Source organism: Balaenoptera borealis (genome assembly GCF_965194805.1).
Source record: "Balaenoptera borealis genome assembly, chromosome: 16".
Taxonomy (NCBI): Eukaryota; Metazoa; Chordata; class Mammalia; order Artiodactyla; family Balaenopteridae; genus Balaenoptera; species Balaenoptera borealis.
The window spans coordinates 52,659,014-52,673,461 of NC_138872.1; the positions used below are offsets into that span (position 1 = coordinate 52,659,014).

Below are 14,448 nucleotides of genomic sequence, written 5' to 3' on the forward strand. Positions count from 1 at the left end.
AATCTTAACTGCTGGACCACCAGGAAAGTCCGAGCATTTACTTTTACACCATCACCAGAAGCAGTTGACCTTATGGAACAGAGAAATGGTCTTGTAAAGACTCAATTTTGGTACCTCAATTTTTGAGGTTACCCTGTAATGTTAGGGTGCTGTTTTACAGGATACAGTATAAGTTTCGTACCAGTGGACAATATGCTGAACTTTCTCCCAACCAGGAATTTATGGGGCAAGGAAACAAGAGGTAAAAGTGGGCACCTCTTTTTGTAATACCTAATGATCTACTTGCAAAATTTTGCTTTTTATCCCAGCAACACTGGGCTCTGAAGAGACTTCTTGCTGGCCAATTTGGGCTCCTTTTGCTACTTGGATAAACTGACCAAAAGGAGATTCTAATATTGTTATAACTTTGACTATCAGTAGAAAATAGTTTTTCTGCTACACCGTGGTAGCAGAGAGGATAATGGATGAAAAGATCTCCTTGAGAGGATTCTGGAATTGCCATGTCCAGTGATGGCAGTTAATGAAAGACTAGGACAATCTTATATGGGCAAGATCATAAGGATGTCAGATCTCTCAGACATGAGAATTAAAGTCACTATTCAGATTTTTAAAACCTTGAGTAGCTGAGATGCTGGCTAAAGATAAAGGGAACATGAATTAGATTGTAGTTAAGGAACATTATTAATATCAATTAATTGTTCATGACTACCTGTGGAAATGAAGATTACATCATCAGTCATATTTTCCTCCTTCCTTTGTTACGTATATATTTATGTATTTTAGCTAGCTAGCTTTCTTCTTTTCTTTCCCTTCCTCCCTCTGTTTTACATATACATAGGATATGTAGTTATTGGTTAGCTTTCAGGTTTGATTCCGAAGTTATAGAATGTCAGGATGGGATCATGATTGGATCAAGGAAGATCTTGGTTTGGGACCTGGATACAGTAACTGATGGGATTTGAGTTGTTCCCCTGTTGTGAGAAGGATAGTTGTATTATGTTTGACCAGAGAATTGCTATTCTACTGAAGGGTAAGTTGGTAAGAGGGATGTGTGTTAATGTTATACAACTGGAGGGGTGGATTCTAGTGGGCATTTATCTTTTTTTTTGGCTTCCCAACTTCTGTGACCCCTTCCAAAGCTCAGGTAATACCCTACCTCATCATTCTTGTTGGGAAGAAAAGCCTACTTCTTCCTGTATCACAGGAAACCCTGGATAAATTATCTCACAGCCCCTGTAGCAGCTAAGCTGTGGGCATGCGCCTACCCATTAGATATCCTGACTCAGCCTTTGACACAAAGAAAGGGAGACAAGGAGGAAATTTTTCTAGCAGTGGCAGCCATTGCAGCAAAATGGATCCCCAGGTAACAGTGCTACTGGTGGCACCCTATGTCCAGTGGCTAGCTGTGTCAGAGCCATGAACTGTAAGATTTATGCTTGGAGGCAGCAGGAACATGCTAATCAAACCTGTGCTGTGGTATGATTTGGGCCATTATAGCGCCGAGTGACCTCCTGAGCCTGCTTCTCCAGTTGCTCAGTAGTTTTGAAGTATAAGCTATCGTTTTCAAGAAATCCTTTTCTGCTTAATCAGCATGACTTCAGTTTTATTATTTTCGTCTAAGAATTGCCACAATGTAACCAATCATCAGAAAAGGACTTGAACCCTGAACTGGGCCACCACTAGTACTCCTTCCATCTATCATTGTTTCTCTCTGTGTGTGTGCATTTTTGGCCTTTCTGCATAGACTTTTGCTTCTCCATCTATGGGGCAGTCAGGAGAGAGTTGCAATCTTCTGGGTTTCCACATCCAGGCCAAGTCATACTGAGAATGACCTGCAGGTCCGCAGCCTCAGTGCCAGGTTCCCAAATCCAATCGTGAATCCTCACTGGGCAGAGGTGGTGGACTATAAATTGGGCTGCTGGAGCCCACACCCCTGTGACTCTGTGGATTGGGGACCATCCTCAGAAAAGGGTGATCCATTGTGAGCTGGGAAGACATCTCCAAAGAAGTCTACTCTGGGAGCCTGGAGTTTCTCAATCCTGGTATGCTGTGCTCTCTGATACATCTCTCCCGCGAGGCTAATCCTTTACATCAAATGCTTTACAGGATTAAGCACAATTCTGTACTGCCACCCCCACCCCACCCCAGCATCCCTGTCTGCAAATACATCGCTAGCTCTAATCAGTAAATGACCGGATAGATATTAGAGAAAAAGAGATTGACTCAGATAACACTGAAATAACCCCAGTTTCTGAGCTAAGAAAATGAGAAGAAAAATCTTTTAATAACTGAACTTTCAAATACATAAACATAAGCCCAGATCAGCAAGGTGATGAATTTGGAAATCTCAGGGAGTTTTCTCTGGGACTTCTCTCCACCCAGATTGCTTTATCTCCAAGTTCTGACCCAGGAGTTAGATCATATGCTTTGTCATTCATCATGGTTGGGCTCATGGGGACCAGGAAATAGGTGGGACAATTACTTTCTGCTCGTCTCTAATAAGGCTCTCAGGGAATCTGGTCCCAGTGGCCATGGAGGCTACTGTAAGTACCCATCTCTGATACCCCCAAACATCCTGCACAGAGAGCTAAGGCCATGAATCTCCGCTCCTCATTTGCTCAGGACCTACCTAGATTTCCAAGACTTTCCAAACCTTATAATAAAGAGGAGCACTGGCCAGTTCCTCAAAGGTGAAGAACACTTGATAGCAACAGCACGAACTTCTCCCAGGTAAGATTGTAACAGTGGGGATGTCAATATTTCTTTACTAATGGGTGAATTTTATTTATTTATTTATTTATTTATTTATTTATTTTAGGCTGCGTTGGGTCTTCTTTTTTTGCGCGCGGGCTTTCTCTAGTTGCGGCGAGCAGGGGCTACTCTTTTTTTTTTTTAAATTATTAGCACCTTTTAATTATTATTTATTTATTTATTTTTGGCTGTGTTGGGTCTTCATTTCTGCGTGAGGGCTTCCTCCAGTTGCAGCAAGCAGGAGCCACTCTTCATCGCGGTGCGCGGGCCTCACACTATCGTGGCCTCTCTTGTTGCGGAGCACAGGCTCCAGATGCGCAGGCTCAGCAGCTGTGGCTCATGGGCCTAGTTGCTCCGCGGCATGTGGGATCCTCCCAGACCAGGGCTCAAACCCGTGTCCCCTGCATTAGCAGGAAGATTCTCAACCACTGTGCCACCAGGGAAGCCCCGGGGCTACTCTTCATTGTGGTGCGCAGGCTTATCATTGCAGTGGCTTCCCTTGTTGCGGAGCGCGGGCTCTAGGCACGCGGGCTTCAGTAGTTGTGGCTCACGGGCTCTAGAGCGCGGGCTCAGTAGTTGTGGCTCGCGGGCTCTAGAGCGCAGGCTCAGTAGTTGTGGTGCATGGGCTTAGCTGCTCTAAGGCATGTGGGATCTTCCCGGACCAGGGCTCGAACCCATGTCCCCTGCATTGGCAGGTGGATTCTTAACCACTGTGCCACTAGGGAAGTCCCCGGTGAAGTTCTCTGAAGAACCTCCTTTGTTAAATCTTCCAGATCCAGGGAGTAGTAGTAAAAGTCCTGAATCCCTCATCTGTTGCTTGTGATAAACCCAGTACCAATGAGCTGTTTCTCTTCTCTCTATGATCTACTAAGTGGGCAAAAGCCTGAGAATGTTAACAAAGATGCACATAATGTCAGGGAAGGGCTGTGTATGTGCCTGTGTGTTGTTTTTATGTTATATTTCATATAATTTAAAAAATTAGTCCAGTGGGACCAGCATCATCTAGGACTGGAGGTCGGAAGTTGAGGGTGTAGGGAGTAGGGGCAGATTCTGACTGAGCAACTCTAATGTAGGTTTTATTAACATGACCATGGCTGGAGCTTGGGTTATTGCACCCAAACCCTTTGCTTCTAGGTTTCTGACCTCTGCTTCTCTTCTCTGCATCTGAGTCCAGCCCCACGGGAGAGACAAACCAGTCAAGTAACTCTGAGTTCCTCCTCCTGGGGCTCTCCAGGCAGCCCCAGCGGCAGAAGCTCCTCTTCGTGCTCTTCCTGAGCAGGTACCTGGCCACGGTCCTGGGAAACCTGCTCATCCTCCTGGCCATCAGCCCGGATTCCCACCTGCACGTCCCCATGTCCTTCTTCCTCTGCAGCCTGTCCTTTGTGGATGTCTGCTTCTCCTCCACCACTGTCCCCAAGATGCTGGCCAACCACATACTCAGGAAGCAGACCATCCCCTTCTCTAGGTGTCTCACGCAGATGTATTTTGTTTTCACGTTCATGGACATGGACAATTTCCTCTTGGCTGTGATGGCCTATGACCGCTTTGTTGCTGTATGCCACCCCTTACACTACTAAGCAAAGATGAGCCACCAGCTCTGTGCCCTGCTGGTCACTGGATCGTGGGTCATTGCCAACCTGGATATGCTGTTGCATACCCTGCTGATGGCTTGACTCTCATTCTATGCAGACAATGCCATCCCCCAGTTCTTCTGTGATGTGACCACCCTCCTGAAACTCTCCTGCTCTGATACACACCTCAGTGAGGTGATGATTCTAATTGAAGCACGGCCAATAATGAGCACCCCATTTGTTTGCATCCTGGTATCATGTATCCTTATCACCTGTGCTGTCCTCAGAATCCAGCCCACAAAGGGAAGATGGAAAGCCTTCTCCACCTGTGGCTCCCACCTGGCTATGGTTTTCCTCTTCTATGGCACCATCATATTTCTGTATTTCAACCCTTTATCCTCCCACTCAGCTGAGATAGACATAGCAGCTGCTGCGATGTTCTCTGTGGTGACTCCCATGCTGAACCCCTTCATCTACAGCCTGAGAAGCCAGGTCATAAAAGAGGCTCTTGGAAAAGTGGTTGCTATGAATTTTTTCTACTCAGTAATGAAATAGGCTAAGAAAATCATGGAGGGAACTAATTTATAAGAAAATCATGTTTTTGGTTTTTTGATTATGCAAAAGTTAACATTTGTCTTTTGTAAGAGAATCATCTACTATCTATCTTGGGAGAACAAAACTTGATACAGCCTCTTCAGGATAAAGATGGAAAGAGAGATCCTTGTACCAAATAACTTGACTATTCCAACCGTCAGTGCCCTCCAGCCAAAACCCATTAGGAGCACACCTCTTGTTGAATAAGTTGCGTTTATTACTCATTGTAACAAGGGAGTTACACACATCATGGGGGGAATAGTGAGGTATCTTAGTAGGAAGGTGCTCAAAAGGACTTATTAAAAGACTTGGGCTTGTATGAGGTGATTTTGGTAAGGATTGGGTCTTTGCTCTGGATTCAAAAATGTCACAAAGTGAGGATAATTTTGGTTCGCTATCTTAATATATTTCATCTAGAAGGAGGGAAAACTAGACTGAGGTCAAAGCTGTGATTGGAAAAGAAGTAGCAGTCACTCATATCCACCAGCACAGGGGGAGTTTGGTCATTTTTGTGGCTTGGACAGTGTTCATGTTTTAGTGTTCACATGCTTACAGAGTGGTCTTGTTTTGTCTTACTTTGTAACAGTCACAGAATGGCCTTGTGTGACACTGATATTCTGTGCAACTCTCTGTGTTCATCAAGGAAGCACCAAGCAAAGTAGCAGGATACAAAATTAATGCACAGAAATCTCTTGCATTCCTATACACCAATGATGAAAAATCTGAAAGAGAAATTAAGGAAACACTCCCATTTACCATTGCAACAAAAAGAATAAAATACCTAGGAATAAACCTACCTAAGGAGACAAAAGACCTCTATGCAGAAAACTATAAGACACTGATGAAAGAAATTAAAGATGATACAAACAGATGGAGAGATATACCATGTTCTTGGATTGGAAGAATCGACATTGTGAAAATGACTATACTACCCAAAGCAATCTACAGATTCAATGCAATCCCTATCAAACTACCAATGGCATTTTTCACAGAACTAGAACAAAAAATTTCACAATTTGTATGGAAACACCAAAGACCCCGAATAGCCAAAGCAATCTTGAGAAAGAAAAACAGAGCTGGAGGAATCAGGCTCCCTGACTTCAGACTATACTACAAAGCCACAGTAATCAAGACAGTATGGTACTGGCACAAAAACAGAAGTATAGATCAATGGAACAGGATAGAAAGCCCAGAGATAAACCCACGCACCTATGGTCACCTTATTTTTGATAAAGGAGGCAAGAATATACAATGGAGAAAAGAAAGCCTCTTCAGTAAGTGGTGCTGGGAACACTGGACAGCTACATGTAAAAGAATGAAATTAGAACACTCCCTAACACCATACACAAAAATAAACTCAAAATGGATTAAAGACCTAAATGTAAGACCAGACACTATAAAACTCTTAGAGGAAAACATAGGCAGAACACTCTATGACATAAATCACAGCAAGATCCTTTTTGACCCACCTCCTAGAGAAATGGAAATAAAAACAAAAATTAAAAAATGGGACCTAATGAAACTTAAAAGCTTTTGCACAGCAAAGGAAAACATAAACAAGATGAAAAGACAACCCTCAGAATGGGAGAAAATATTTGCAAATGAAGCAACTGACAAAGGATTAATCTCCAAAATTTATAAGCAGTTCATGCAGCTCAATATCAAAAAAACAAACAACCCAACCCAAAAATGGGCAGAAGACCTAAACAGACATTTCTCCAAAGAAGATATACAGATTTCCAACAAACACATGAAAGGATGTTCAATATCACTAATCATTAGAGAAATGCAAATCAAAACTACAATGAGGTATCACCTCACTCCAGTCAGAATGGCCATCATCAAAAAATCTAGAAACAATAAATGCTGGAGAGGGTGTGGAGAAAAGGGAACCCTCTTGCACTGTTGGTGGGAATGTAAATTGATACAGCCACTATGGAGAACAGTATGGAGGTTCCTTAAAAAACTAAAAATAGAACTGCCATATGACCCAGCAATCCCACTACTGGGCGTATACTCAGAGAAAACCATAATTCAAAAAGAGTCATGTACCACAATGTTCATTGCAGCTCTATTTACAATAGCCAGGACATGGAAGCAACCTAAGCGTCCATCAATAGACGAATGGATAAAGAAGATGTGGCACATATATACAATGGAATATTACTCAGCCATACAAATTGAGTTATTTGTAGTGAGGTGGATGGACCTAGAGTCTGTCATACAGAGTGAACTAAGTCAGAAAGAGAAAAACAAATACCATATGCTAACACATATATATGGAATCTAAAAAAAAAAAAAAAAGGTTCTGAAGAACCTAGGGGCAGGACAGGAATAAAGACGCAGATGTAGGGAATGGACGTGAGGACACGGGGAGGGGTAAGGGTAAGCTGGGATGAAGTGAAAGAGTGGCATGGACATATATACACTACCAAATGTAAAATAGATAGCTAGTGGGAAGCAGCTGCATAGCACAGGGAGATCAGCTCGGTGCTTTGTGTCCACCTAGAGGGGTGGGATAGGGACGATGGGAGGGAGACATAAGAGGGAAGGGATATGAGGATATATGTATACATATAGCTGATTCACTTTGTTATACAGCAGAAACTAAAACAACATTGTAAAGTAATTATACTCCAATAAAGATGTTAAAAAAAAAAAAAAGAAAAAGAAATCATCAAGGGACTTCCCTGGCTGTCCAGTGGTTAAGACTCTGTGCTTCCAGTGCAGGGGGCATGGGTTCAATCCCTGGTCAGGGAACTAAGATCCCACGTGCTGCATGGCACAGAAAAAAAAAAAAAAAAAAGAAAGTACCAAGACCTAGCTGTGAGTGCTAGGCTGGTTCCTGGATATCAGGGCTGATTTCTCTTTCTCACAACAGAGACACAGAGATACAGGCACTTGTGATGGGAGGGTCGCACTGGTGTTGGGGCAGGAAGGAGAGGGTTCATTTAAGGGCTCCAGGAAGCCCTAATTCTGCCACGCATTCAAGCTAGTTATTTTTTTTTTTGAATTTTATTTTATTTATTTTTTTTATACAGCAGGTTCTTATTAGTTATCTGGTTTATACATATTAGCGTATATATGTCAGTCCCAATCTCCCAATTCATCCCACCACCACCATCACCACCCCTGTCAAGCTAGTTATTTTTTATCTTTGTATCTGAGCTTTATGTATCATGCAACATTATGACAGGAACATGGGTAAGTTAAACAAGGAAAAAATATCCTCCAAAATTCTCAGTGCCCAGTCGTGTTAATCAACTGCATTTTTTCCACCTTCTGTTCCATTTATGTCAATGCACTGTGATATTTTACACAGATACTTATTTATATCCTGATTTTCCACTTACATTTTGTAATAAAGCCTTTCTAAATTGCTGGATAGTCTCCACAATTTTATTTTCCAGCCCCTAGTATTTCCTTCAAGTTGTTCTAGCAAAATGTACTCACTAGTAATCCTGTTCTTGAATTAAAACATAAAGGAAATTTACTACTATTTGAAAGTATGACTTTAAATTTATTTTGAAAATGATTGCAGAGAATAAAATATTGACAAATAGATGAAACTGGTTAAAACATCACTGAGCAGGATGCTCTGGATTTTGAGGAACAAAGAGGAAAACAGGGCAGTTCCCCTTAAATTCAGAGAGATAGGTAAGATGATATCTTGTATGAAAATGGACAAAATTCAGAATCAGAGGCCATTTCTGAGTTTCATATGATTTTCTTTTTTATGTTTGCCATAATTGTGTATTGATATTTTTGTCTAAAGGAATAAATGGTAGCATTTTCAGTTTTTAGTCTATATTTCCAAGAATTCTTTATGATAAGATGGACAGTAACTGTTCCTTGAAAGTTTGAAAAATATCTCCAGCCTTTGTTTTATGTATTAGATACATGTTATTAGATACATGTGTGTTTATAAATTTTATATAATCTTGTTTTATCCTTTTATCATTATAAGATATCCATCTTTATCTATAGTAACATTTTTTGTTTTAAAGTCTGTTTTGTCTGATATTAGTATAGCTACTCCAGCTCTCCTGTGGTTTCTGTTTGCATGACACATCTCTTTCCATCCTTTTACTTTCAATCTAATGTGTCTTTGAATCTAAAGTGTGTACCCTGTAGATAACATATACTTTGATCATGTTTTTTAATCCAGTGTGATGATCTCTGACTTTTGGTTGGATTGTTTAACCCATTCACTTTTAATATTAATGTCTGCCATTTAACTTTCTGTTTTCTATGTGTCTTGTGTCTTTTTTTGTGTCTTTAATGTTCTCTTTTGCATTTATTGTATATTTTCTAATATAGCATTTTAACCCCAGTAATTATTTTTTTCACTATATTTTTTGGATTTTTTTAGTGGTTGCTCTAGGTTTTACCATATACATTTTAACTTATCAACATCAGCTTCAGATTTATACTAACTTAATTCCCGTGATATAAAGAAATGCTTCTCAGGACTTCCCTGGTGGTCCAGTGGTTAAGACTCCATGTTCCCAGTGCAGGGGGCCTGGGTTCGATCCCTGGTCAGGGAACTAGATCCCTCATGCTGCCACTAAAATATCCTGCATGTTGCAGTGAAGATCCCACGTGCTGCAACTAAGACCTGGTGCAGCCAAATAAAAAAATAATAATAAGTAAATATTTAAAAAATAAAGAAAGAAAAGCTTCTCCTATATAGCTCTATTCCCTTTCCCCATTTTAAGCATTATTTGTGTATTATCGGTTCACATATTATATCAATGTTATAAACTCCACAATACATTCTTAAATTATTACCTTACCATCTGTGGTCATTTCCTTAGTCCATTACAGCTCTACTCACACCCAACTCCTTTGTGCTGTTATTGGCAAATATATTACACATGTTACATTTCTTTGTGCTATAGACCCAACAATACACTACCTACATATTATTTTATCCAGTTGCTTTCAAAATCACTTAAGAGAGTAAAGGAGAAAAAAACGCACTTATCTTTTATAATTACCTACTTTTATCAGCACTCTTTGTGTGGATTTTAATTGCCACCTGGGGTCACTTGCTTTCAGCCTAAAGGAATTCCTTTAGTAATTTTTGTAGAGCAGTTCTGCTTTGTTTTTGAAAGCTTTGCTGGATATAGGATCTTTGATTTACATTTTCCTTCCTGGGCATTTTTCACTTAAATTTTTTTTTTTTTTTTGACTGCGTTGGGTCTTTGTTGCTGTGCGCGGGCTTTCTCTAGTTGCGGTGAGTGGGGGCTACTCTTCCTTGTGAGGCACAGGCTTCTCATTGCGGTGGCTTCTCGTTGCAGAGCACGGGCTCTAGGTGCGCGGGCTTCAGTAGTTGTGGCTCTAGAGCGCAGGCTCAGTAGGTGTGGTGCACGCGCTTAGTTGCTCCACGGCATGTGGGATCTTCCCGGACCAGGGCTTGAACCCGTGTCCCCTGCATTGGCAGGGGGATTCTTAACCATTGAGCCAGGGAAGCCTTAAATTGTTTTTTATTATTTGTGAGAGTTCTTTAAATGTTGACTTCATAGCAAATTGTTGAACCATATTTTTTGAGCACGTCAGACACCCTTTCACAAATACTACAGCTAGCTTTCCCTAGTTTATACTTTTCAGTTTTGCTAAGTTTTGGACATATTATGTATTTTAATTTCATATAATTATAACCAGAAAGCATTGCATTTTCTTCCAGCTCTCTTAGGCTTTTCTTCCCCATTCTTTCATTACTTAAATCTTTAGCTATATTTTCTTCTAGTTGTTTTTGGGTTTTGCAGTTTAAATCAATAAATTGTGTTTATGGCTCTAATTTCATTTCTTCATATATTTACAAAATTGCTCCAGTTACTTTTTAATAACCTTTCCATACTTCACTGTTTGTAACACCACTTTTATCATTTGTAAAATGCGATCATTGTATCTAATATGCATTGGGAACTTATTATGTGCTAGCCAGTTGGCCGAGACTTTTCTCTTCATATCTATTTTAATATTGCAGCCATGAGGTAAGTATCATTATCATCCCCACTCAAGGCCATCCCTGGGTTTGAGGAGATTAAGTGACTGTCTCAAGGTCCCACAGTTAGGACATGGTGGAACCAGGTTTCTGACATGTCCAGCTCCATGACCAAGTCCATTCTCTGAATGTCTCTGTAAATTCATACAGAGATGAATAGATGTAGATATATAAATACAGGTATAGAGAGATATAGATATATTTTTAGATTCTCTGTTCTGATACACTGATATGAGCTTTTATTATTGGGCTAATACCATGCTATTTTAGCTTGAGGCTTTTTTAAAATTTTATAATACTTTGCAATATCTGGTAGATTATTCTTGCAAAATTATGCCAAGATGCAGGTATAGAAATGTTTATTATTGTAAAACTAAGTAGACGTAACACTTGGAAATACCCCAAGTGTCCATCTAAAGGGGAGGAATTCAGTAAATTATGATCCATCCTTATAATGGAATCCAGTACAGCCACTCAAAGAATGTAGTAGATTTGTAAGTTCTGATGTGCAAAGAATTCCCAAGAGGGCTTCCCTGGTGGCACAGTGGTTGAGAATCTGCCTGCCAATGCAGGGGACATGGGTTCGAGCCCTGGTCTGGGAAGGTCCCACATGCTGCGGAGCAGCTGGGCCCGTGAGCCACAACTACTGAGCCTGCGCGTCTGGAGCCTGTGCTCCTCAACAAGAGAGGCCGCGATAGTGAGAGGCCAGCGCACCGCGATGAAGAGTGGCCCCTGCTTGCTGCAACTGGAGAAAGCCCTCGCACAGAAACGAAGACCCAACACAGCCAAAAATAAATAAATTAATTAATTAATTAAAAAAAAAAAAGAATTCCCAAGATATAACTTAAGGAGTGTTTTACAAACATCTCTTTTGTGTAGATGAAAATAAAGGATTATATTGGCATAAACATTTTAGGAGAGATACCCCAAAACTCTTCATCAGTTCCACCTTTTCATGTTAATACATATGGACTTAACCTTGTTTTTAAAGGAAATGTATACCATATATCAAATTTATCAAAACAAGTAATAAAGAACCTCCCCACCAGTCTATTTAGTTGACATATGATTTTATTTAAACAGCTGTGATTGATGAACATTTAGGTTATCCAGTGTGTTTTAGTTTAGTTTTGTTTTTTTAATTTATTTTTGGCTGCTTTGGGTCTTCGGTGCTGCACATGGGCTTTCTCTAGTTGCAGTGAGCGGGGGCTACTCTTCATTGCAGTGCACGGGCTTCTCATTGCAGTGGCTTCTCTTGTTGTGGCGCATGGGCTCTAGGTGCGTGGGCTTCAGTAGTCGTGGCATGTGGGCTCAGTAGTTGTGGCTTGCGGGCTCTAGAGGGCAGGCTCAGTAGTTGTGGTGCACAGGCTTAGTTGCTTTGCAGCATGTGGGATCTTCCAGGACCAGGGCTCGAACCCATGTCCCCTGCATTGGCAGGTGGATTCTTAACCACTGTGCCACCAGAGAAGCCCCTTGTCCAGTGTTTCATCATTACAAATGTGCTGTGTAAGACATCCTTGTGCCTGTAACTTTGCTTACATTTGTGAGAATATCCTATCTGACCACACTATCTTCATTTCTGAGTTGTTTATGTTTATCCTTTTTACTAGAATGTAATCTCCATGAGGACAAGGATTTTTATCTTTTCGATCACTGTAATAGATTATTGTTTGTCAAATATTCAGTCCCCACTCACTTCCCCTTGGGGTAACATATACTTTCCTATTCTGTCGACTTTGAACTTGGCTGTGTGACTTTCCTTAGCAAAATGTGAGTAGTCAAAACATGAGACCTTAAATCTGCTTGTGCAGTTTGGTTTGGCTCTTGCACTGCCATGATTACCACAAGAAGGACTTCACCAGGTAGCTGCTGCCCCTTTAGTCCAAGTTTCAGAACGTGACACGAGAATCAGACCTCAATCCAACTTGAAGTCTAGGGTGAAGCAGAGCCACCTGAACCAACCTGTAGACCCAGGAGTGAGAAAAACAAATGCTTACTATAATCCACTGAGTTTTGGGATATCTTCCCTAAGTACCACTGCAGCAATGACTGACTAATTCAGTACAGAGATGTGGAGAGTATTGTAACAAAAGCCTAAAACATGTGGCATTGGTCTTAGGATCAAAGAAATTGTTTTTTGTGTTTTTTTGGCCACAACGTGCGGCTTGTGGGCTCTTATTTCCCTAACCAGGGATTGAACCTGGGTCCTCAGCAGTGAAATCGTGGAGTCCTAACCACTGGACCTCCAGGGAAGTCCTTATTTCCTTGTCCTATTGCATTAGCCAGAACTTCCAGTATGTGTTGAATGGGAGTGGTGAGAGGGGATATCCTTGTTCCTGATCTTTGTTTCTTATTCCTGATCTTAGTGGGAAGGCGTCTAGTTTCTGACCATTAATTATGATGTTGGCTGTAAGTTTTTATACATGTTCTTTATCAAGTTGAGGAAGTTTCCCTCTATTTTTAGTTTGCTGAGGGTTTTTATCACAAATAGGTGTTGGATTTTGTCAAATGCTTTTTCTACAGCTGATCTGATTATATGATTTTTCTTCTTTTTTTTTTAACATTCATTGCTTTTGAAATGTTGAACCAGACTTGCATACCTGGAATAAATTTCATTTGATCATCATAGATAATTCTTTTTATACACTGTTGGATTCAAGTTGATAATATTTTGTTGAGAATTTTGGTGTGAATATCCATGAGAGATATTAGCTGTAGTTTTCCTTTCTTGTAATGGCTTTGTCTGGTTTTGGTATTTGGGTAATGCTGGACTCACAGAATGAGTTAGGAAGTGTTCCTTTTGCTTATATTTTCTGGAAGAGATGGTAGAGAATTGGCATAATTTCTTCCTTAAACATTTTATAGCATTCATAGTGAAACCATCTGTGCCCAGTGCTGTTTTGGAAGGTTGTTAATTATTCATAGTTTCTTTAATATGGGCCTATTCTGATTATTTTTTCTTGAGTGAGTTTTGGTAGATTGTGTCCTTCAAGGAATTGGTCCATTTCCTCTAGGTTATCAAATTTATAGGCATAGAGTTATTCATAATATTCCTTTATTATCATTTTCTTGCCCACAGGATTCATAGTGATGGCCCCCTTTTTTCATTTCTGATAATAGTAATTTGTGCCTTCTCTCTTCTTTTGTTAGTTAGCCTGGCTAGGGGTTTATCAATTGTATTGATCTTTTCAAAGAACCACCTTTTGATTTTGTTGATTTTTCTCTGTTGATTTTGTTGATTTTCTCTATTGATTTCCTACTTTTAATTTCTTTGATTTCTTTTATAATTTTTATCTGTTCTTCTGTTTGGATTTAATTTCCTCTTTTGTAGATCATAAGGTAGAAACTTAGATGATTGATTTTAGGTATTTATTCTTTTCTAATATATGTATCCGATGCTATAAATTTCCCTCTAAGCATTGCTTTCACTGCATCCCAAAATTTTCATAAGTTGTATTTCCATTTTCATTTAGTTTAAAATATTTAAAAATTTTTCTTGAGACTTCTTCTTTGACCTGTTTG

The 14,448-nt window shown here is 40.2% G+C and overlaps 1 protein-coding gene across 1 annotated transcript; it reads left to right on the top strand.

Annotated features, from left to right (window-relative positions):
• Positions 1 to 2,617: 2,617 nt before the first annotated feature.
• On the top strand, positions 2,618 to 5,582 carry LOC309613161 (olfactory receptor 1F1-like; the record flags this gene model as incomplete). The annotated part of the gene is given in 4 exon segments (XM_082359717.1): positions 2,618 to 2,730; positions 3,926 to 4,325; positions 4,329 to 4,421; positions 4,425 to 5,582. Coding segments are annotated over 4 exon segments (1,059 nt in total), but the record flags the coding sequence as incomplete, so codon positions are not given.
• Between the last annotated feature and the right edge of the window lie 8,866 nt (positions 5,583 to 14,448).